The sequence below is a fragment of the Marmota marmota genome, unplaced genomic scaffold (assembly GCF_001458135.2).
Source record: "Marmota marmota marmota unplaced genomic scaffold, marMar, whole genome shotgun sequence".
Classification (NCBI taxonomy): domain Eukaryota; kingdom Metazoa; phylum Chordata; class Mammalia; order Rodentia; family Sciuridae; genus Marmota; species Marmota marmota.
Genome location: NW_026000102.1, coordinates 343110 through 368009, shown reverse-complemented (window position 1 = coordinate 368009; position 24900 = coordinate 343110). Strand labels below are relative to the sequence as shown.

The window sequence follows — 24900 nt, the reverse complement described above, 5'->3', positions numbered from 1 at the left end:
TTGAGGCAGTGGAGACCTGCTGAGGAAAGGGGTCAGGGATTTTATGTGCCATCCCTTCAGAAATATCTTAGATATAAAAGAGGACCTTGTCTCTAACAGTGGTGCCGTTGGCTCCAGTTCCATCTTGTGAAGGAGATGATTTGCTCCAGAGTGGCCTTTGTAGCCTAAGAATTTTATTATGCAAAAGCTCTTGTGGTTCATTTTGAGCCATGGGTTGTGGAGGCAGCAGGGCAGATGTGTTTGCCTGTTCTTAATTCACTGTCTCAGCTGACGTTCCTCTTTGTAATGTTAGAATATTTAGTCAGGATTCTGTTCCGCCTAGCATTGAACTTTTTGTGCCTTACTTTTCCCAGTGCTATTGCTCAGGGGATGAATGAGTAAAACTCATTTTTATCATCAGCAGTATGAGCAGCATACTTTTTTTGGGGATCAAATATAGCTGAATAAAACATGAAGGTTTCCCTTCTTGACCAGTCGTTTATGTAACATAAAGCTTGAGCCAAGGGGCTGTGTGCTGGGGTGAGTCAAGCACGGAATTGGATTCCCCTGGTTTGCAGGCCCCTGCGGTGCCAGCTTTGGTTGGAAAACCCTGATGATTGATTAATGAACTGTCAGGTACATTTGGGTTCTGTGAAGCTGAAGCTTCTTCAGAAAAAAAAAAAGAAGACGAAACTTTTCTGCTCCAAAAAACAAAGTCTTAGAAAAACGCTTGGCAAAATATTTGAGGTTCCTGGAAACTCCTCTTAGTCTTGTTCTTTAGGCAGCGCGACTCCATCTGAATTCCAAGCGCTTTTTGATTATAATTGGGGGAGAATTTATAGAGTGTACTGAGTTATTTTCAACTATGGCATGGGACCTTGGTGTCACATGTGTTTTGGTAGTGCTAGGAAATACCCCATGACCAGGTAGGATACAGAGGAGACAAGAGAAACATTTTCTTCTTTTTCTTGGGCTCTTCTTGAATACTTGAAGGAACTTGGTCCTAAAATGGGAACACACCTTCACTTCCTTCTGTCTCTCCACATATTTATTTTTTGTCATTTTATTCTAGAACACTTAAAACATATGCAAAATAAACAGAATAATGCAATGAAGCCCTGTGTACCTGTCATCCAGCATCAATAATTAATGTATTTTTAATTAAGAAAATCCAAGGGGAGAGAGAATCACCTATCTATGTATCTGTATTTTCTACTGATAATTTGGTGTGTTTCTTTAAAAGAAAGTCCTGCTGCTGTGGTTCTATTTTGATTGGGCTTTGTTTTCCATAACCTATAATTAATTGCAACTCGCTTCCTACATTCTGTATGATCTTTTTAGCTGTCATTTTTAAATGGCTGCAGAGTGTTCTCTTGAGCAGATGTGATATAACCTTGGTTGTTCTTAACAGTTCTTAACTATTAAAAAAGATTGAGTGACATTTTCTATATTTTACATTGTTTTATTGGACTAGTTCCTGGAGAGAAGCAATGTTATTGGGTTACAGAACATGAGATCATTAAGCCTGTGGGTGAACTGCTAAGCTGCCTTTTCCTATGGGTGGGCTGCTGGGTGTGCTCTTGGCCGTGGGCAAGAGTGTCGGTCTTGCTCTTGGTGGAGTTTATTCCAGCAGTAGTCATGGGTCTTGCGATAACCCAGGACCGATTGCCCCTCAGCTGGCCTCCTGGGGCGGAAGGGTAGAGCCTTCCTAAGGTGGACGGTAATCCTTGCCTCTTGTTCTCTAGGTGTTTTCGTGCCGGCTGGGGAACGAGCAGGAGACAGCTCTTTCTATTGTTGACCCAGTACAAATTCAAGTGGAGCTGGTGGGGAATTCTTCTTACCAGAATAGTTCTGGACTGATGGATGCATTCAATAGTGAAGACTTTCCACCTGTCCTAGAGGTAACTATCAAGAGCCTCCGTAACGCACTGATGTGCCCCTGACTTGGTCCTCTGCTGGCTCTCCTGCCTGCTGTGAGCCCAGCAGCATTGTAGTTACTTCAGTACATACAAAGTAAATGTGATGTGTCTCTGACCCTGATGATCTTGCAGTCTTAGGAAGGGTAAAAGACCTTTTAATTGTCTGGTATCATCTTGAGGTTCTGTGGAAGTTCACAGGAAGGAGAGCACAACGTGGGCAGGAGCAGCAGGCACCCGGTTGTAGGTGGAGTTCAGTCAGGGTTGGTGGGGGCAGGAGGAAGGGCAGGGTGTGAACTGTGGAGAGGAGGGGCAGAGCATCCACATCAGGAAGGCAGGCCTGGCTGGGAGCAGAGGAAGGGCTGCCGGGGACAGAGTGGTACAGGGAGGTGAGGAGGCCTGGAGGTGAAGCCAGGCAAGGGACGCTGGAGAAGATGGTGTCGTATGTCTTTGGTGGAGGGAGTAATTAATCATTTGTTTGAATCATAGGAGATTACAAGAGAAAACCACATTGATTTTCAGTTTTAGTGGAATCTCATGGGATTGCGGGGTGGGTGGGGGAGACAAAAAAATGTGTCAGAAAAGGTTCACACCTGGACACTCACATGGCCTCCAGAGTTGCCTGTCTCACAGTGGTCTGCTGCCTTCATCAGTGGCAGCCACATTGCTGATCTCTGGTGAAGAAATACTGTTGTTAAACTTGACTCATGTGAGGTTATGTTTGAATGAAGAAGAGATAAGTTATTTTATACTTTTTTTTCCCCCCCTCTGCTTGGAAATGAACCCAGAGCCCCACACGTGCTGGGCAAGTGCCCTACTACTGAACTATATCCTCAGCTCCAAGAGAGAGAAATTGTTTTGGTCAGTTAGTTTGTTTGAGAGATTTAAAAACTTACATGGGGGCTGGAGTTGTGGCTCAGTGGTAGAGGAATTTCCTTGCACGTGTGAGGCACTGGGTTCAATCCTCAGCACCATGTAAAAATAAAATAAATAAAATAAAAATATTGTGTCCATCTACAACTAAAAAACCATTAAAAAAATTGAATGGGTCCATCAGCTGATAGGTGGTCCTATCTCCTCCACAGCCGTTCTCTGATCCCCAAAGCTATGCTCTGATTATTTGTAGAGGAAAATCATCCTGCTGAAGGATTATCATAGGTTAATATGTTTGATTTGATACAGTTTTGTGACCATTTGACCTTATAACTGAGGTATCCTGCCTCAGGGTTTTTAGTACTTATTTTCAAGATCATTGCAATCTTTTAAATGAGAAATTTATTCTAGTTTTATTGTACTTTTAGAACTTGAAATGGAAATTACATCTTTAAGATTATGGATGCAAAAACCAAATGTAACTTTAACAAATTGCTGCCTTTTAAATTTTGTTAGATTCAGTTACAAGCCCTGGACATCAGGCTCTCCTATAATGATGTCCAGCTGTTTCTTGCCATTGCAAAATCCATCCCAGAACAAGCCAGTGCTGCGGTGCCAGACTCAGTGGCGGTGGAGGCAGAATCCATTGGCAGTCACCTTCCAGGTGCATGGCGTGTTGGAGAGGAAACCAGAGAAGGGATGAGACGTACCTTAGATCCTGTCTTGGGTAGGTGTTGAACTGTAAACCCACTCAGTGTTCCTAATAACTCTCCTTCTTTTTAACTGGAAAATTTTTCTTTTGCACAGTTCAATTGTTCAGAGTCGAATTATCCGTCATTAAGTATAACTTTAACTCATAAGAATGACTCTAATTTTCTTTTAAATTAAAAAAAACTCCCAGACCTTTTTGTGTCACGATCCCTTCTGAAATTTATGGCCAGTGCTCAAGTTTAAACTTTGAGAGTTTTCCTCTGAAGTTATAGACATAATACTAAATTTTAGTTTTAAGCTTCTAAAAACATAATAAGCATAAGAAAAAGACAACATTTCAAGGTATGTTTGATAGAGGTCTGTATTAGCTCATTTTTTGCCTAGAGAAATGAAATGTTTTAGTCACCATTTCTGAATTTCTTTCATTTTCTTTCTTTGTTTTTTTTTTTTTGTATATATATATATACACATATATATATATGTGTGTGTGTGTGTGTGTGTAATTTTTAGTTCTAGATGGACATAATACCTTTATTTTATTTTTATGTGGTGCTGAGGATCAAACCCAGTACCTCACGCATTCCAGGTGAGCGCTCTACCACTGAGCCCCAGCCCCAGCCCCCTTTTTTATTTTGAGACAGGGTCTTGCTAAGTCACTGAGGCTGGCTTTGAACTTGTGATCCTCCTGCCTCAGCCTCCCGAGTTGCTGTGGTGACAGGTCTTTGCCATGGCCACACAGCTTATGTTTTTCTTAAATTGCACTGTAGATTAATTTTTTTTTTTTAATTGTGAGAGAATTTTTTTTTTAATATTTATTTTTTAGTTTTCGGTGGACACAACATCTTTGTTTGTATGTGGTGCTGAGGATCGAACCCGGGCCATACACATGCCAGGAGAGCACGTTACCGCTTGAGCCACATCCCCAGCCCCACTGTAGATTAATTTACATATTATTTCCTAGAGCTGCAACTGGCTAGACTGCAGGAGCTGGGCTTCAGCATGGATGATTGTCGAAAAGCTCTTCTGGTGTGTCAAGGTAATTTGAATGGGGTGCCCTTATCCATTGTTTATCTTGACAATGTCCTTTCTTTCCATTTCCTCTGCTCCCACAAGGTGAAGCGGCCAGTGTATTTAGATGATCCTTGGTGTGTCTCCTGGGGGCTGAATGCAATCTGATCCTGGTCAGAGCTCAGTGTGAGCTGCAGGATTTTCTGTGGATAAAAGTGTGGGCTGTGGAGCTGACTGCGTTGGTCAGATTCTGCCCCTGACCCTTATCAGTTACTTATTAGTGATTCTGGGCAAGTTGCTTAGCTTAGTCCCACAGCTTCCTTATCTGTGAAATGAGGATAAGAGGCCCTCACTGGGGGAAGAGCCTGGCATGTGGGAAGTGCTCTGTAAATGTGAGACACTGTTACATGGTGGTCATGGTGGGGATTCTGCCACTCATGAATGTTGGTTTTTTTTTTTTAATTCACGTGATTCATTTATTTATTTATTTATTTATTTTACCCCGTATACAGATTGCAGAATCACATTGGTTACACATCCACGTTTTTACATAGTGCCATACTAGTGACTGTTGTATTCTGCTGCCTTTCCTATCCTCTACTACTCCCCCTCCCCTCCCCTCCCCTCCCCTCCCCTCCCATCTTCTCTCTCTACCCCATCTACTGTAATTCATTTCTCTCCCTTGTTTTTTTTTTTTCCTTTTCCCCTCACTTCCTCTGAGCTTCTATTTGCCTTTCTCTGTGTTTTCTTGTGGAGTTCACTGTAGGTCTTTAGAAGTATCCTTTTTAATCCCTTCTTCAAATGAGGAAACCAGCTCAGACAAGTTAAGTAAATTTGTCTGAGGTCACCTATTGTACAGGACTAAAATAGATTTAAAGTAAGGTCTTCCTGACTCTGAAACCCATGTTGTTTCCACTGTGTTACCTTATACTTTCTTCTGGGTTCCCCTTTAAGAGAGAGAAGTCCTTATATTTGTGTGCATACTTTCTCTCTATTTCTTTAGGTACTATGTATATCCATGCATATTCTTTCTCTCTCTCTTCTCTCTTTTCTTCTCTTCTCTCTTTTCTTCTCTTCTCTTCTCTCTCTCTCTCTCTCTCATATCTTGATAAGATCATATAGTAGTCCTCCTTTACCTGTTGTTTCATGATCTGTGTTTTTGGTTACCTGTGCTCAATCTTAGTCTGATAATATTAAATGGAAATTTGTAGAAATAAACAATTCATAAGTTTTTAATTGCACATTGTTCTGAGTAGTGTGGTAAAACCTTGTTGTCTCCTACCCAGGACATGAATCATCCCTTTAATTAGTGTATTCATGCTGTATATGCTACCTGCTCAGTAATCACTTAGTAGCTGGCTCAGTTATCAGATCTGTCATGATATCACTGTGTTTGTATTAAATAACCCTTATTTAACTTAATAGCCCAAAGCACAGGGGTAATGATGGCAATTCAGATATGCCAAAGAGAAGCTGTAAAGTGCTGTATTTCCTTTAAGTGAAAAGGTGAAAGTCCTTGACTTAGTAGAGAAAGGGAAAAAAAAATCATATGCTAAGGTTGCTAAGATATACATTAGGGATGAATCTTTCCATGGAATTGTGAAGAAGGAAAAAGAAATCTGCTAGTTTTACTGTTAAATCTCAAGTTGCAAAAGTTATGCCCTCAGTAAGTGCTTAGTTAAGATGGAAAAGGCATTAAATTATAGGGTTTGGTTCTGTCTGTGGTTTCAGGCATCCACTAGGGATCTTGGGAAATCCATGAATAAGTAGAGACTAGTATGTTGCTGTTTCAGTTAGCTTTCTCCCTGCTGTGACTAAAAGACCAACCAGAATAACTGTGGAGGAGGAAAAGTTTACTTGGGGGCTCATGGTTTCAAGGTCTCAAGAGACATCAGGCTCTATTCCTGGGGACTGGAGGTGAGGCAGGACATCATGGCAGTAGAGTGTGACAGGAGGAAGCAGCTCACATGACCATCAGAAGACAGAGAGACATTTTTTTTTTAAAGTTCTAAGAGCCTTTTGGACTTCCTTGTTTTTCTTTCTTTACTAACTAAAGCTATTTATTCACTAGTTCTTTTCAGTAATAAAGGTGATAATAAAAACTGTTTAAAGAGCCTATATTATGTGCCAGGCTCTGCTCTGGGAGGTTGACCTGTGCCCATTTATTTCCTCTTTGAGTCAGGCTTCTAATAGGTTATAGGGCACAGAAAGATCAAGTAACCTGCTCGAGGTCCCGTGGCAAGCTAGTGCAGAACAGCATCTGGAGCTGGGCCCTCGACCACTGAGGCCTCTGTGCTGAGGCCTATGGGCCTGAGTGTGGGATTCCATCTCTCTCTCCTATCCTCCCAACAGATGTCACGAGAGAAGAGGGCAGTCATTGGAGGTATGGTGGTCACAAGTGGAAGGTGCTCTGTTCCTTGAAGGCAGAATTCCTCTTACTCTGCTAGCACGCCCCCCGCCCCAAAACTCTGAGTCTAAGAATGCCTGTGGGGCCAAGGCGCTCTCGCGCCACCTATAAGTCCCTAAAAAACATGTTCCTCTGTTTCCTCTGAGTTGCCAGGGTCACTATGGGAACTGGTGGGACTGATCACCTTTTAATTTCTCTAAAGGCCAACTGAAAAAGGCAGCAAGTTGGTTGTTCAAGAACGCAGAGCCTCTGAGGTCACTTTCCCTGGCCCCCAGTAGCCGTGAGGGTCCTGGGGCTGTGCCTGCCCCGAGGATCTCTGGAGTGGAGATCAAGGCTGAGAGTGTGTGCATCTGCTTCATCGATGACTGCATGGACTGCGATGTCCCCCTTGCCGAGATCACCTTCTCCCGTGAGTGCCATCCTCACATTCGGGTTCCTCTCTGGTGTTTTCAGAGGTGGCTGAATTATTCTGGCTGTCCTATACTTGGGTATGGGTGAGATTTAAATAATGTCTTTACACATGGTTTTCATTATGTGTATTTTATAGAAATTTGTATTTATTTGCCATATGTGGCCTTCAGCCTATAACTTAGGAATAATAGAAATTGTCATTGATAAAACTTCCATTACATTAACAACTCTAGCTAAATAATTCCTGGTTTCTCCATTTTGCTTATGAGGGTTTGTCCCCCCTATCCCGTACTAAGGTTTGAACCTGGGTCTCTCTGTCACTGAGCCGTATTCTAGCCCTTTTTATTTTTCATTTTGAGATAGAGTCTAGCTAAGTTGCTGAGGTTGACCTCCAACTTTCAATCCTCCTGTCTTAGCCTCCCAGGTTGCTAGGATTACAGGCGTGCGTCATTGCTTGCAGCTTGTTTATCTTTATGTTTCCTAATATTGCAGTGAATATTGTTACCAAGGCAGTTAAAGATAAGCTGAGAAAATAATGCTTCTACCTTGTTTCTCTCTTGAGAATAAAAAAACATGAAATCAGAATCTCATTAGAAAGCTCAGTTTGATGTCTCCTGCCGGAGGCCTCCTACGTGGTGGATGTGTGCCTGTGTCCTATGGTAGCAAGGGGTCCAGGGCAGGAATACTGTGTCCTGCAGTGCTTCTTTGCAGGCAGATGGGAGGAAGCTTTTGAGGAGGGTAGATGGGAATTCACGCTGGTTCACTTAATTTCTCTGTGTTTGTGTCTTGCCAGCTTCTTTTCTAGGGCTTTATTCTGGCCTTTTGCATCTCATAGAAATTATTCTTTGCCCTGTGCTTCCAGGCATTCCCAGGGACACTTATTAAAAGTAACAACTAGGGGCTGGGGCTAGGGCTCAGCAGTAGCACACTTGCCTAGCATGTGTGAGGCACTGGGTTTGATTCTCAGCACCACATATAAAGAAATAAAATAAAATAAAGGTCTATTAACAACTAGAAAAACATTTTTTTTAAAAAAAGTAACAATTAGAGTTTTGACCATTGCTATGAACATCTTTTGTGTAGGGAATAATTAGATGATTTCCTATTTTTCTATGATGATCTTATTTATTTATTTATTTATTTTTTGCTAGGAATTAAACTCAGGAGCACTTTACCACTGAGCTACATCCCCAAACCTTTTTATTTTTTATTTTCAGACTGGGTCTTGAAAGTTGCGTAGGGCCTTACTAAATTGCTGAGCCTGGTCTCAAATTTGCAATCCTCTTCCCTCAGCCTCCTGAGTTACTGGGATTATAGACATGTGCCACCGTGCCCAGCTGTAATCTTAAAATCTTGAACAACATTCATTGGGACATACTTGTTCTTATTATTGCCCTCTTTTAGTATATTCAGGTAGAAGTATCTTATGTTGCAACAGGATACACCTATGTGCCAGGGTGGGGATGGAGGGAGGCAGATGAGGCCCTTACCTCCAGCATAACATTTAGAGGTGTGCCCAGAATGCAGCAATCAAGATAAATAGTATTTTAATTCAATGTTTTTAAAAATCAACATGGATGACAACAGATACATGATGAACAGAACACTCTGCGTGCTCTGCGGTGGCCATGAGAGTCAGCTGCAGTCAGCATCTCTCTAGTGGGGTCTGTAAGCCAGGGCCACCTTGCTTGCCCTGCTCTGCCCTGCCCTGCCCTGCCCTGCCCTGCCCTGCTAGCCAGTGAGATCTGCTTTCCTTGTAGGTCTGAATTTTCTCCAGCATGTGAGAACCAGCCCTGAAGGCTACGCCCACTTCACCCTTTCTGGAGATTATTATAACCGTGCTCTGTCAGGTCAGTATAAGGTGTATATTATTATGGGATTTAAAAAGTAAATTTAAATGTTTGCCTGAACTCATTGCTACATAAATTTTACATGTGGGAAAGGGTGGGTGTGGGGGCAGGACAGGGAAAGATTAAAAGTGAGTGACTGAATTAGCCAGAAGATGGAGATTTCCTGTTTCACTCAAAACATATCTGACATGTTGCTACTGATTATTTAAAAAGAAGTTTTCCTAGTTAGGCCTTTCTTTTTTTCTTGGTAGGAGAGGGTTTACTGAGGACTCAATGCACTCTTTACCATTGAGCTACGTCCCTAGTTCTTTTCATTTATTTTTTTAAAATTTTGAGACCAAAAGAGTTTCACTAAATCATTGAGGCTGTTCTCTTGTCGCAGCCTCTGTCACTGGGATTATAAGCACATGTCACCGTGTCTGGCATAATTATAAGATCTTTCTGATTTTGGAATTTGTAGTAGTGAAGGATCATTTGTTCGGCCCTGATAATAGTTCAATTTCAAGGGAGATTTGTGTCTGTAGCATTTTAACCCTCAGGTCTCCTAATTGCTTACTGGACCTGTTTGTTTGGTGAGAAGTGTACTGAGTCAGTGATAATGTGCATTTTGCCCACCCACCCCCTAGATAAAACAGGGCAGGTCAGGGTGAGCTGATTTTCCAGTACATGCCTAGATTTTACTGCACAATTGCTTCCTTCCCATTGGAAAGGCCAAGGAAAGGACCCGTGCTAGTCTTGATTTCATTACTATAGCAAATACCTGCTGTAGGCTGTGGCTGAGGTGTCCTCGGCATCTCGTGGTGATATTGCTTATGTTGATCTTGGTTATTCTATAAAACCTCAGGGTCTTCTCAGGTGCTGGTGTTTTTTTTTTTTTTTTTTTTAAATACAACCAAGCCCAGGACAAGCCCTTTGGGACAGTGACTTATCTGATCTGTTCTAGTGGCTGCTGTGAAGCTCCCCTTTCCTCCATCCTATTTGAGGAACCGCTAGCCATAGAGAAATCAGGTCTGCAGATGAATGACAGGGAAAGTGCTTCTCCTCTCTGCTCACCACGATGGATTGTTCTCTGCACCAGGACACTTGCTACCTGATGGCAGAATTGCTTGTCCATCTCTATCTCTATGTATCCCTGTATCTCATATGTAATAGGTGCTTAATATGTGTTCAATTAAGCTCTCAAACATGAGACTAAGAAAAAAAAGAAAAGAGGTTTATTTAGCTTATAGATTTGGAGGCTGAACAAACCAAAATCAGATGGTCCCATTGGTTTGGCCTCTAGTGGGGTCCCAGTGGTGGAGGGCCATGTGGCAGAATGCCAGGGCATGAGAGACCACCTGCCAGGAGGTCAAGAGCAATGTAGGCTCAGGCTCCAGCTTTCATAGCAGGAACCAGCTCAGGACTTCCATGAAGACTGTGTTAGTCTTTTTTTTTTTTTTTTTTTTTTTAATATTTATTTTTTAGCTTTAGGTGGACCCAATATCTTTATTTTATCTCTATGTGGTGCTGAGAGTCGAACTTGGCGAGCGCGCCATCACTTAAGCCACATGAGGGCACGCCCCCAGTGAATTCCCATTCTTAAAAGGTCCCACTACCTCCCATACTCTGCACTAGGGATGCAGCCTCCCACACATGCATCTCTGGGGACAGACCACACCTAAACCATAGCAAGGCTTAAGCAGGTTGAGATTTAGAAGCCACCCTGTATTAGGGCCAAGTGGTTTTACAATGAACTTTTTTACCTTAAGAGAGTTTGAAGAAGCTCCCATCAGCTCCCAGTGTGGACAGAGCCAGTGAGGACTGCTGTGCAGGGCCTGCTAAGGCCGCAGGTGGTCACTGCTGTCCTTATATCTTAAGCCCCCACTTAACAGCTGCTGCTGATTGTTCTAGAGAGCAGACCACATTTTCCTCTGCTCTGGATTCACTTAAGAGTGACACTCTTGTTTCCTCGTTGTTCAGAATGTTTGACTTTAGAGTAAGGGCTCAGTCTTCTTAATTGAGAGAAGCTCTTGCGGGGCATATGGTAGTTATTTTTCTGAGAATCATTTATTTTCCTAGTCCAAATATTGCTTACTTTTAAAGATGTTATGAACATGTTCACATCAGTAAGTGCCAAATGGAATAAGTACTAATGTATCCATCCTGTGTATTGTATTGTATTGTATTGGATTGGATTCACACTGTGTCTGATTGAATAAGTATATTTAAAAATCTTAAAAGTTAACTGGCTTGGAAAAGTACTTTCTAAATCATAAAGAGACCCTACTTTTCACACCTGACAGACTGGCAAAAACTGTGATGCTCCTACATATCTGTGCAGATTCGTGCTCTGGTGCTGGTGTTAAGTTCATAAATTGACACCACCACTTTGGAAAACAGATCAGCATGACCTGGTGACGCTGAGTGTGAACATGCTTAGCAATGCAGCTCCATGTTGCTCTCCAGGCATGAGAACTAGGAAACACAGATGACACCACTTGTAGTAGTGTTCTTCCTTGCAGCAATGAAGTTAGAGTTAAATGAATGTCTTTCAGCCGGGTGCCATGGTGCATGCCGGTAATCCCATTGGCTCAGGATGCTGAGGCAGGAGGATTGCAAGTTCAAAGCCAGCTTCAGCAACTTAGCGAGGTGCTAAGCAACTCTGTGAGACCCTGTCTCTAAATAAAACACAAAATGGGGCTGGGGATGTGGCTCAGTGGTTGAATGCCCCTGAGTTCGATCCCCAGTACCAAAAAAAAAGTCTTTCAGAAGCAGAATGAATAAATGAGTTGTACATTCATTAGTGGCTTACGTTAAGGGGTGAAAACAAATGTACCCAGTGACCCTTGTCCATCTGGTGTAATGAGATGCCCAAAGACATGTTGTTGAGCAAAAGGAGAAACTTGAAAGAAACTGGGTTCCAGTCCCAGGAAGCTGTATACAGGAAGACTGATTAGTGTGTGATCTTGAGGAATGCATACATGTGTGGTGAAATTATAAAGAAGAGCAAGGAAATGATCAAAAGCTCCTGCAAATCATTGCCTGGAGTTGGGTGGGAGGTGGCTGCTGGGAAGGAGATGGTGGGCGTGGCGCTTGGTGCTTTAAAGGAACTTGTGATTTTCTGTTTCTGGAATGGTGGGTATATGGGTGTGATAGTATTTTCTTTAAGCTGTCCGTGTACGTTGTTTAAATTCTTTTTGTATGTATGACATAAAAAATGAGAAAAATTTTGAGCAAGTTAAGTTAATGAGCCTCTAAGTGTATCTGTTTGTCTAGCTAGTGGCTTGTTCACGTAACCAGGAGCATGAAAGGTAATGGTCATTGAAGCTACTGTATTTATTTTCTGACCAGACACTCCTTGAGCGGCTCCAGAACAGGTCCTGCCTGCTCTGTTGTGGAACAGGGCACGTGTACTCCTGCCCTGCTTCCTGCCACCTCTGGAAGACCATGGTGTGGGTGTCTGCTCTTCCACAGGATCCTCTGTGCTGCACACACAGCTGCGGGTGACCTATAGCCAGAGCTGGTGCTTTCACTGTGAAACTGAACTGAGCTCTTAGGCTCTCGTCTGTCCTTGCTAAGCGTTTGTGAACGGTGTTCCCCTGTAAACTGTTGGTGTCTGCTGAGCAGATGTCTCACTTCCTGTGTTCTCTTAGGCTGGGAGCCATTCATTGAGCCATGGCCGTGCTCTGTATCCTGGCAACAGCAGGCAGCTAGTCGTCTGCATCCTCCTCGACTAAAGCTGGAGGCCAAGGCCAAACCCCGTCTGGATATCAACATCACTTCTGTACTAATTGGTGAGTGGGCAGTTGCCTGTTGCAGGTTGGTACCTTGCTCTATGCGAGTCCCTGGAAGACTGTTCACCCCCCGTTGTACATTCATTAGTGGCTTACCGGTAAGGGGTGATGCCGGCCATGTCCGATGTCACTTACTTACCAGGCTGCTTTTCTGGCAGACCTAACATGGCCTCAGGAGTCTTCTCAACCCACTTCTCCAGAGTCGGTGTCCCATGTTGATGCTTACAGTTTAGTTTTCTTTTGAGATGGGGGTCTCACTATGTTGCCCAAATTGTCTAGAACTCATGGGCTCAAGTGATCCTCCCAAGTCTCCCAAGTAACTGGGGCTGTAGGTGGGTGCCACCTCACTGGACTTTGCCAGAAAAGTGATCGCAAGAGTTTTAGACTTCTTGGGATACGTAGAGACCCTGCTGAACTTTCTCCTCATAATGTTTGGCCACCAGGGTTTATTAAATGTCCTGGAAATGAATATAAATATATTTTTTCAGGTTATTCAAAAAATAATTTTACTTGAAGGTATGGTTGGACCTGGTCTTCATAGCAGAGGCAGTTGCCCTTGTTGTTTCCGGATCAGATTCTGTGCTGACCCAACTTGCTCACAGGGTTCCACGCTGATGGTGTGTGCTCTGAAAGATTTTTGGTAACCCTGAAATGTACACTTGTAGATTTGACGTGGTGAAGGAGAACCACTCTATCATTTGTATTTCTGTCATCTAAAATTAGAGTAGCATCTTCATATCATCAGGCATTTTTTACATTTGCTATGAAGATTCACGTTCACTGTTTGATTTCTTAGTCTGTGTGATCAGATTTTGATAATTCTGCAGTTCTCTCTGAGCGACGTCATGTAAGTTTGCAAATGGTGACTTTCTGCAGTGTGTATGTCTGGTGAGGCTGTTAGAGTAGACATCACCTTGCCCTGTCAGGGGCAGTGGAGAGTGTGTGGTGAAATGAGACCATGTTTTTGACCCCCCAACTTAATCCCTGCCCCCTTTTTTTGATACCATCGATTGAACTTAGGAGTGCTTGACCTCTGAGCCACATCCCCAGCCCCTTTTAATATTTTATTTAGAGACAGGGTCTCACTGAGTTGTTTAGGGCCTTGCTAAATTGCTGAGGCTGCCCTTGAACTCTCAATCCTCCTGCCTCAGCCTCCTGAGCCACTGTGATTACAGGTGTCTGCCACTATATCTGGCAAAACCCCCATTTTAAATGATCAAATTCCCTTCATCAATTTTCTTGGATATTCAGTATACCAATGTAGTAGTAAGTTAACTTGTAATCCTCCTAAACTGTATTATTTCACCTTTGTGTTTTTCAAATTATATGCTAAACTAGGTTATACAGTACTTCTTTGAAAAGCTCCAGTAAACACGAATTTGCCTCAAAAGGTCCTTTGTTATATTTATGATGAGCTTCTATGTATTTAAAAATATCTTCTAAAACATTTCCTTATTAGTGGTGAATTTTTTTTTCACTTCCAATTCCTTATTTCAATAGTGTTATGAAACCCAGAAACATTGTTTGGACCTCTCAGATTTTAAATAGCCAAGAGTTGGAATTGAAAACCAGAAACCAGTAATCCTTGTTCCAGAAAGTGTAATCTCTTAGTGTAAAAGATCTTCACTTTGGTGTAGCATGTGGTAGTTATTTTGTTAACCTGCTATTCCCACTGTAGTTCTTATCTCCAAAAAAGGAAGCTACTCCAGGAAGATTCTGCTGGATTTCAGCCTCCTGAGCCGGTCTCTCCCTGACCATGTTCTTCACCAACTAGGTCCTTCTCGAGACTGCTTGGCTATGTTCCTAGTGTGCTGTGCTGTTCTGACAGAGCACTCTGTTCCCTGAGTGTGCCCTGGCTTTCCTGTCTTGGAGTCCCTGTGTGTGCTCTGCCTTCTGCCTGGAAAGCACCTGTTCTCAGCCTGTTGGTAAATCCTAGGCTGATTGTTTCTCAAGACCCAGAACAAAGGTCCCTGCCTCACTGAAGGACTTTGGTGTGCACACCAGCACTTCTGCCAAGCAGAATATGTTTTCCCTGGGCCCCTTGGTGTTTTATTTATTTTTGTGTTTTCACTTTTCATATGTGGTGTGTCTTCATGTTGGGCATTTTGTGCACATTCGTTCCTTTCCTGGAGCTTAGGTTCTCCAGGCCCAGACTTTCCCAGCATCCAGCAGAGGCCTAGCATCTAGGGAGGCACTTTATAAAAGCTTCTTTTGCTTAATTGAAACTATTCAATGTGAACTCTCCATCCTTTCTGTTGCTGCTCTTCTTAATATCTTTTGGGGATTCTTTTTTTTTTTTAGATCAGTATGTAAGTACCAAGGAATCATGGATGGCAGATTACTGTAAAGAAGACAAGGAAGTAGAGTCAACCCAATCAGAAGACTGGATGGGCTCTTCAGTGGACCCTCCATGCTTCGGACAAAGTAAGATTCGTATCTGCAGGTGTCCGTCTGAATTGCTGTACTTTACTAAGAAATTCAATAGACCTGTCATTCTTCATGGAGAAGCCTATGGGAAACCCTGGCCACCTTCTGTTGTTCTGTTTTAGTTTTTGCAAGAGACAGTTTTCTGGCACAAATTACTGAACTTTTAGGTGACCTCTAAATCCACCTATGCAAGGGAGAAAGGATCTGCGACATATAATTCCTAATTTCTGGTAACATTGTGAATGAACGGGTAAGCCTGAGACCGTGTCTGGTTCAGCTGCTGCTTGGTTTCTGTTTTACTTGGCAAAATGTTGGTTTCCAGTATATGGGTATTTTTTATTGGGATTTTTAAAAACATCTCTTCTAAGATCTGAAGCTAGTGCTAGAAGGTTTGCACATGTATCCTTGAATAGAGGGAGAGTGGATCCCATGTGGTGAGCGATTTTAAGAGGGGGCCCTGTATTGTTCTTAGGGAACAAAAGAATTGCATACCCAGGCGCCTGGGGGAGAGGAGTCTGTTTGTTCTTTGTTGACCATGTTTTCTTCCCTTACTTAATGCCTCACCATGGAGCATTCCTCAGAGCTGGGGAGATTGTGATGGAAGGCCTGGTCTTGGTTGTTCCACAAGCCATTGTCATCCAAATTGAACTCAGCCCCAAGTCTTTCTGTGTGGTTTCCCCAAGAGTCTTGGCTGGGCTTCACATAACTCCTGAATACTTAAATATTCCGCCTGGTCTGCAGACAGTCATGGGAGGGTGACTGCTTAGTGTATGAAGTATTTGTGCTGGTTCATCTCTCCTCAGACTGCATAAAGCGGACTTTCTGCTGCCTGTGCTTCTAGAAGGAGAGACAAAACCATTGTCAGTTGTGCTTGTCCTCCCAGTTCCCAGGCTCTGGGTTCCAAGGCCATTGCTTAGGAGCCTGGGCTGTTCAGATGGTGTCAGCTTCAATTCTCTCCTCCTCCAGCCTTCCTGATTTATGTGTCAAGGAAACATAATCTATTCTACCCAGAAGACTTTGGTAATCTCTGTAATATGTGATATGTCCAAGAGTGTTTCTCTGAAAGTCATCTTTGTACTGGGAGTTTTTTTTAATCCGATCACTGCAAATACTAGGAAGGCCTGATGTTCAGAAAGTGGATGAAGGGTCTGTCTCTTCCCCGACCCCCCTCTCTAGCCCCCTCTTTCCCTCTCTCCTGCTCTCCACTCTCTCCCCCTCTCTTTCCTCCTTTTTCCAGTTAATAAGCTGCTTTATTTATGCTAAATGCCAATGCTAAGTCAAAGCTCAGTTTTTATTTATGTAGGTTTTTGTGGTTATGTAAGCTGATAGAGGTAAGATGTATTTTTAATCACAGAATTAAAAATACCTGAATTTCCAAATGTCTTTTTTTATTGAAAAAAAAGATGGTGTTCTTTCTGTGGGCCAGGGTTGTGTTCTTTAATAGGCCTACGAAATCATTGTATCATTGTCGGCCTTTTTTTTTTTTTTTTTTGATGGCGGTAGATTTCAACCTTGTTGAACTGATCATAAACTTTCAGGTCTTGGGCTGGGGCTGTGGCTCAGCGGTAGTGTGCTCGCCTAGCATGTGTGAGGCCCTGGGTTCAATTCTCAGCATCCCATAAAAATAAGTAAACAAAATAAAGGTATTGTGTCCAACTGCAACTAAAAGGTAAATTTAAAAAAACAACTTTCAGGTCTTGAGAATATTTAACGTATTCCCCCAAGGTTGTGCTTTTTATTCAGGCCAGCCTTAAAATGAGCCTTTGGAATAGCCCTGATTGTGAAATGCAGCCCAGGGATATAGCATGCTGATTTCTCATTGTTTCTTTAACAGGGAAAAGAAAATATTGGCTTCATTTTGATGTAATCGTGGGCTTTGTTCAGTAAGGGTTCAGGTGAATCCTGGATGGACTGGCACCTCCCTGAATTCATTAGTATTGTATTCCAGGCTTGTTTTAAGACAATATCAAGTATAAATGTTCTGAAAACTTGCATTTCCAATTTAGAATTCAAGTAGCACTATAAGATAGCTCCTTAGAAGAGATTGCTTAAATTTGGGCCCAGACTGAGTCTTCCTTCAAATGTCTGAGGCTGCCAGGGGCCTCCTTTCTACTGCCACTTGGTTCTCCAATTGGAATGGAGCAACCACTAAAAATCTGTGCCGATTGGTTTCTGGAACTTTTCTGGGCCACTTTCAAGAAATCACATGCTTTAAATTAAAAGTCCTCATGGAGTGAAGAGAACCTTGAGTGCGTTTTTCTTCCCCTAATTAGGAAAGAGGAGTAGGCTGCTGGGACAACGGCCTCCACAGCCCGGCCAGCATGAAAATGGGTTTGCTTTGTCTAGGACATTCCTGGCTCAATCGCTCCAGGAGGGCGGTCCTGCGATTGCGTGTTACTGTTCTCTGTGCCTACTTGCTGTGTGGGGGTGACCATTCTCACTTGCTGCATTTATTCTTACCCTCTAACTTTGTCTCTCCTGTCTGCCAGGCCTCCCCCTTGTCTACCTTAGAACTAGGAGTACAGCCAGCCTGACTAACCTAGAGCACCAGACCTATGCTGGAGGTACAGTACGGCCAGCGAGGGCTTGTTTCCTTGTCCTATACCAAGAACTGCCTTGTACATTGAATGTTTTTGTGAATGGGAGTGGAATGGGGGGTGTTGTGAGTACTTTGCTTCAGTAACAGGAAGAACATTTTTAACTAAGGAGCAGAATTGCACTTTGTATCTGAAGTAAGTGATGAGCTGAGTCTTCCTTGTCAGTAAACTCCTCGGCATGGAATGCAGACATGTCAGTGCCAAGCACGGGGTTTGTCACAACCAAAAGCACGCCAATGCAAGAGCCCTGTCCTCTACCAAGCAGGGCTCAGGACTCTAAAACAATCAGTGGACATTTATTCTTGTGGGAATGTGGGTGGCTCTATGAAATAGGAGCTTCATAATAACGAATAGAGTGAAGAAAAAATTGCACAGTAAATAATTACTTGTGCACAAACTTTAACTTTTTTAGTTATGAATTTATGTGCTTAGGAGATGGAAAAGAAAATTTTCTTTATTTTTATCTCTGACCCTTAAAAGTTCCTTGAGAATTTGACTGAATAATCAAATCAAAAACACACTGAATAATCGGAGCCCAGGATGTGCGTTTCTTCCTTTGTTTTAAGGAGTGTGATTTAATCTGAGTGGTTTGTTTGCACACGGCTGATTCCAGATTATGGGTTGTGACATATTTTATTAAAAAAGGCATTTGAACTCCCTCTACCAGGAGCACAGAACAGGGATGCTGATATGTGGGGAGGTGGATATGGGTTTATTACCTTTCTGGAAGGTTTTGCTTTTGATTAATTCTGTTCACAGAGCAAGCTTATGGCTGAGTCTTTACTTATTCATGAATGGATGCCTCTGAGCTTTCTGTATGTTACTTATCAGCCTCGCAAAGCCAAGCATTGTTTCCATGAAGCTGACAAGGATAGCAAGACTCAGATGATGGCTTCATTTGCTTTCATTCAGTGTGACTAGTTAGCAGCAGACCTGCTGCTTTAATCTATTTATTGCAGTTTACGACCCGGGTCCTTCTGATAGCCTGAGCTGCTGTATAGCAGGAAACCTGTGTTGTTCGTAGTGGCCAGATCACTCTGCAAAAAGTCCAGGGGCTGAAAATTTCCTTAGTGGGAGCCATTTGAGGCTGAACTTGGATGTGAGGAGCTTTGGGTTATCTCAACCCATGAAGAATTAGATTTGGTCACTAGAGGCAGATTTTTGAGGCCGTCAGGGAGTAATGTGCTCTTTGAAGGATTTGGGAATTTTTCCTCTGATACCGTTCCAAAGGCAAGTACATAGTTTATTTGGATCCTGGTGCAAGAGATGTCAGAGCTGTTCCCTGGTGTTGGGTTTGGATTTGTGTTACTCTGAGAAGTGGTGGCTGAAGTCTGCTGTTTGGTCTTGGGGACTTCAGCAGTGTTCCTGCCCTTGGTAGTTAGTGCCAGGGTGGTATGCTTGTGGATCTCTCTGTGTGGATTCCTCGTGCTTATTCTGCATTGCAGTGTGATCAAAGCCATCTGCCACCTGTTCTTTTTAAATCGAATTTGCAAGTGGAAACTTCCAGTCTGGCTCATGGTGGGACGGGAAAGCACATCTGGCTCCTTTTCCTCGTGGCCCTTTATCTGCCGTAATAAAAGCAGCTCTTTGCTCTGGGAGGGAGTCATCTCCAGAGCCCGCAGCAAATGCTGCTTCCCCTGCGCCCCCTCTGCTCGTGCAGCAGCCTCGCAGCTACTCCTCCATTTTCTACTTGATGAGCACTGTTTTTTTAAGGCAGACCTGGAGAACCAAATGGAGCTACAGGAATAAAAACTAGGCATGTTCCTCACTGAAGCCCACCTTTGACAAGTACTTGGGTGTCTTTAGATAACTGGCCACAAATTGTGGGAACATGCTGGAGCCTGCTCATCGTCTTAGTGGATTGTTGTGCCGTAGACTCGCCGAGCCACTGTTGTTATCAGAGTACAACTTGCCTCACTCTGAAATTGCTCGTCTGGCAGTGTTCATGGCAGTAACTTCTGGAAACTATAAAGGATACAAAGGGAAAAATGAAGCGATTGCCTTTTTTTTTTTTTTTTTTAAGAGAGAGAGAGAGAGAGAATTTTTCAATATTTATTTTTGTTTAGTTTTCGGCAGACACAACATCTATCTATGTATGTGGTTCTGAGGATCGAACCTGGGCCGCACGCTTGCCAGGCGAGCGCGCTACCACTTGAGCCACATCCCCAGCCCGAGCGATTGCTTTTTAAAAGATGGTGCTAATCATTGGCAATGGGAGGCCGCCCAGGCCTCCTCCTGGCAGGGGTAGCAGCAGGACAGGTTGTGGTTTGCTGCCTTGATTTTTGTCAGTAGGAAGCTGAGGCCCTGTGGATAGGCTGGGCTTTGGCCCGTGCTCTCTGCTGTTGGTGCTTGCTGCTCTGTGTAGGTGCCATTTTCTCCCGTACTGCAGACCATTCAGGTCACCGTCTTTCTGTGCTGTCTTTGTGATTTCAGGCTGTATGGGGCCTGTGGTCCCCTTATGTGTGTCATCCAGGAGTTGCCCACGTTGGGTTGTCATTGCCACTGCCTGGGGATCCTGCTGCCACCTCCCTCTTAGTTTGTATGGCCAGTGGAGGTCACATAGGCCCTGGGCCAGAGGGGCCTCAGAGGCTCCTGGAGGCTGCCCTTCATGCACTTGGGGTCCTCACAGTGTTTGTAGGCAGGTCACTTCCCCTAGGATCTGGTTCCATACAGTTTTGTATTGACTGTTGTTCTCTGCGGTTTCCTGGTAGAGGCTCTTGTGCAGTGAAGCCTGTTTCCCGTTTCTTTTGTAGCCTCCATAGTGGCCACCTCACAGGAGTTGGCGGTGATGTCTGTGTTAACAAATGAGCTAGAAATTTCATTTTCATAGCTTTGGGATCGTATAGCCCTGGTTTTCCAGGGAGAAAATAATAACTATCATAATAAGAGATTGGCAAAAGGTATTTTTTTTTTCTGTACTGTGGCTTAAGGTGAACTTTTATATGAAGGAAAGCTTCTTTAAGTGAAGTCCTTGTGGACCAGGCTTCAACAATTACTCGTGGTATAACCTGGGTGACCTGTTTAGAAGGTATTATTTGGGACTGGTGGTCGCTCCTGATTCCAGTTGAGGCAGGTTCTGATGTGATAGGCCTTCTGAGTGATAGGCCTGTTAGAGTTGGGGGAGGTTTGGGAGTTGGGGTGCTGGAGGCAAAACATGGCATGCAGCCAGCCCACACCTGAGTTTCTATTTGCCCCACTAGCTGACCTTCTTGATAGATAGAACCTTCTCTCCTACCTGGCCTTCAGCCCCTTCACGCAGGAGGCAGTTTGGGGGCAGGGCGGGCGTCTCACCTTGCAGGTGAGGCGTGTGTTAACAGCCTTTTCTCATTTGGTCGCAGCAGAGGTGAAAACTCCCAAACGTCGGCAGCCATTTGTCCCCTTTGCTCTGAGGAACCACACGGGGTGCACTTTGTGGTTTGCCACTCTGACCACGACACCCACCAGGTAAGGTGCAGGCAGCCGGTTCCCTGGAGCCTTCTTTGTCCCCCAGTCCCCCTTGCAGCAGCACAGCAGAGCCCTTCTTGAGAGCCCTGGGTTTACATCTGAATCGGTAACTGCCGCGTTGCTTGCGACTAAAATGCTCAGGGGTCACTCCAGGGGAACTGGGCTAACTGGGCTGTGTGAAATAACCACACAAGAGACAGAAATACCTTTTTCTTTGGGGGTGCTGTGACGGCTCCTCTTAAGAGTCTGCAGAAAGAGAGGGAGAGCGAGCACGTGCTGACCCCTTTTATTGAGGAGAAGCCATTCAAATGAGGCCAGGGTTCAGGTTTCAGGGGGCTGAGTCTAGCTTCATGATGTCCACTGTCAGCAGGTTGACTGACATCTAGGAAGGCCACACCCAAGGGCAGAGTAAGAGAAGGGGACACAAAAAGGGAGTTTCCATGGAACATTCTATCCCAAACAGGGCAAGGGGTAATATCACAAAGGAACAAGTGAGTGTAACTGGATCCATGGGGCTGCAGGAAGGCATGCCTATGCAGGAAGACATATTTGGTTACATTATTTCTACCCTCAAGATCAGGACTTCAACAACTTAAGAATAGCCAGATCATTGGGGGTGGGGGGGAATATGACCGACAGTGCCTCAACTGATCAGGAGGGGAAAAACGCTGGTCACATGACATGGCGGCCTCCCACAAGTAACTTCTGTCCTCCTGAGATGGATGGGGGAGGCTCTGATTCCAGAGTCTGCAGGTAGAGAAGTTGATCCTGAGTCTGCAGTGGTCAAAACTGTGTTCTCCATCCTGCGTGTGTTATGTTTAAAGGCAAAGGCACACAGGTTAAGGGTGTGCTTAGGAGGTCTGCAAGAAAAGCCACACTCCTCTTCACGGTTACCATGCCCTTCCCTCTCCTTACGGAAGCATTGCCTGCTTATTAAAATATACTCATTTTGCTTCCCACACTGCTTCAAAAATGTCCTCCAGCCTCCCCAGCCCCGGGAGGGTTATCTGAGACCTGCTTCAGCACAGATGAGCTTGTCTGGAGTTTGGAGGACAAATAAGTTTCCCTAAGCTGAGTGAGAACTTTTTTGACAACTCTTGGCCTGTTTAGATCTTGTGTCCTATTCTATGTACCTGGTGACTTTGTAGCATAGGCCATGAAGTACACAGAATGGGTAACAGAATCAACAGATTCGAAACTGCATTTCCCCTGCCCCCACTGAGTATAATGCCCTGGAAGGGAGGTTCTTCTGTTTAGCAGTTTAGGTCTGTTAAATTCTAGCCACGCACTTACATGTTCCTTTAAAAATCTTACCTTACTGTATACCTGCCAGACTCTGCTGCTGGAGCTAAGTGACTAGGTAGTGATAATTCAGCTATTCCTGAGAGTTTGGGTAAGCTGTGACTGAGCATGGGATCACCATAGTCACTGGGCTTTGAGGTCCTCCTCTGTGGTGGGCTCCTACCTTACTGCTGCGGGCTGTCCTGAGAGGGCTTCTCCTCAGCCCAGAGCCCTGAGGAGGGAATGGTGGAGATCAGGGACAGTGGGTTCTTCTGATTGCTTCCAGGGCGGCATTGTCCCACAGTGGGAGTCCAGGTGTGGTCCCAGAAGGGAACGGAGCATTTCTAGATGATGCTCACAAGGTCAGTGAGTGGCGAGAAGTCCTTACGGGTGAAGAGATTCCCTTTGAATTTGAAGCCAGAGGAAAGTTGAGACACAGGTAAAGTATGCTTGTTTCTTCTTTTCCTTAAAAAAATAAATGAATAGAAAAGTGAATATAAATGATTGTCCCTAATGTTTTGTTTTTTCACTTATTCCTGATTTTAATATTATATTTTTAAAAGATATTTTGAAAATCATTGTTTCCTTTTATAAATGTGGGCTGTCTTGCCATCTTGGAAATACATCTCTTTCCATTGACCATCCATTTACTAAACAGATGGGGAGATAACCTATGTGTCTCTCATAAGTTTGTCTAAGCATGGACATTATAATGCTCAAGTTCATTGCATGTTGGCCTGGTTTCCATGATGCAGTGGTGACATGCTATTCTGAAAAGGTTCTCAAAGCACATTGATCTCACCTATAGCGTATGTATGTTCCACATAGCATTTTTAGCGGGCAGCTAGTTTGAGGAAGCGGAGCCAGGGAGGGTAAGACGTGCATGAAACCTATCTGGGCAGCTGCTGACAGATGCCCTCCTGAGGTAGCAAGCTGAAGGCTCAGGAGGAGGGGAAGAGAGCTTTATATCTGGCTATTGAGAGATGGTAAAATATCCAAGGAAGTGTCCCATTGTTTGCAAACATTTTTAAATGGAAGGGCTATCCAAGGGGCATGGGTAGTTAAGACTTAGTATCTGGACAGGTGAAGGTCTTAGGTTTTGAGCCTCAGATGGTTCTTAAGCTGAGTGGACATGGAAGGGGTTGGCTTCATCCTTCTGCAGGCCTTTGTGTCTCATGATGCTGAAGTCCATGTGCCCACCTCTCCCGTGCTTGGTGCATTTGATGGTTTTATGCCCATGAACATTACACCTACCTGAGAAGGGTTGTGTATATATGAGTCTCTGGAAGAGAGAGAGACCCATGTATTCCCGGGGAAAAAAAAAAGAAGTAAAATAAAGTCCCTGTGCTGGTCACGTGTCCCTGGAAGCCACTGTAGTTTCCAGGGACAAGGGTCAAGCCATTGTCCTGTCCTTCCATGAGGTTCTCAGAGAAGCCATAGGACTGGATAGCATCTCTGAATAATCACTGCCTCTTATCTAAGCCAGGGCTTGACCTCTTTGTCATTTCCTTTTTAGTTTCCATGTTTTGTGACCCTTTTCAAGTCCTGCTGTTCTGCCTGAATTCATCAAAATAAATGCCTTTTCTGGCATTTCCCCCTTTGGCACGTGGTACCCCACCCCGAGCCTCCCTCCCTGCTTCCTGTTAGCCTCAAATTCAGCTCCCCGCTTCAGGCTTCTGGCTTGAATTAGACAAAAATCTAAAATAGAATTAAATGTGCAATTTCCTCCGTTCCTCCCGTTCTGCCCACTACCTTCTGCTCCGGTTTCATCTAAGTGCTTGGGCCCGAGACTCTGACTGCCCACTAGCAGTCGCGTGGAGCTGGAGCCCACCAACTGCGTGTGGTTTTGAGAGAAGTGGGATAGTCAACAAAAGCACCAAGAAGGAAAAAGTTTCTGTGCCTTTCCAAGAGGCTGGTTATGTGATTCAGTCACTAGTACGTTTTTCCTGCCCCACTGAAGTGATTTTCACATTGTTTGGTGAGGGGTTGGGGTGGGGACTGCGGGGGAGAGACCTGGTTAGTGCGAGATTTCACGGAAGGGGAGAGTGAGTGCCCCTCTTGCTCAGGCTGCCAGAAATTGCAGTTTGTGCTGTTCTCATAAAACCCAGTTAAACCAGCTCCTGATTTCCCCTTCCTTAGGGAATCCCCCAGAGGCCTAGCCAGCGGGCGTCTGTGTGGTTACACAGCAGGTCAGATTGGAGTCTTTGCCTCCATTTTTCTTGC

The 24900-nt window shown here is 44.1% G+C and overlaps 1 protein-coding gene across 8 annotated transcripts in view; it reads left to right on the top strand.

The window, feature by feature from the left end:
* The window catches only part of Vps13d (vacuolar protein sorting 13 homolog D), a 241475-nt gene that overhangs the window by 81047 nt on the left and 135528 nt on the right, over nucleotides 1-24900 (top strand). For 4 of the 8 annotated variants that reach the window (XM_048783582.1, XM_048783583.1, XM_048783585.1 and 1 more), the window contains 10 exons: nucleotides 1725-1880; nucleotides 3285-3495; nucleotides 4441-4515; nucleotides 7097-7303; nucleotides 9066-9155; nucleotides 12788-12928; nucleotides 15230-15352; nucleotides 17845-17919; nucleotides 21291-21396; nucleotides 22964-23116. In XM_048783582.1, coding sequence (XP_048639539.1) covers nucleotides 1725-1880; nucleotides 3285-3495; nucleotides 4441-4515; nucleotides 7097-7303; nucleotides 9066-9155; nucleotides 12788-12928; nucleotides 15230-15352; nucleotides 17845-17919; nucleotides 21291-21396; nucleotides 22964-23116 — 1337 coding nt within the window. The remainder of the gene's footprint in view (nucleotides 1-1724; nucleotides 1881-3284; nucleotides 3496-4440; nucleotides 4516-7096; nucleotides 7304-9065; nucleotides 9156-12787; nucleotides 12929-15229; nucleotides 15353-17844; nucleotides 17920-21290; nucleotides 21397-22963; nucleotides 23117-24900) is intronic. The other 4 variants (XM_015501361.2, XM_048783584.1, XM_015501362.2 and 1 more) reach the window with 4 other exon arrangements.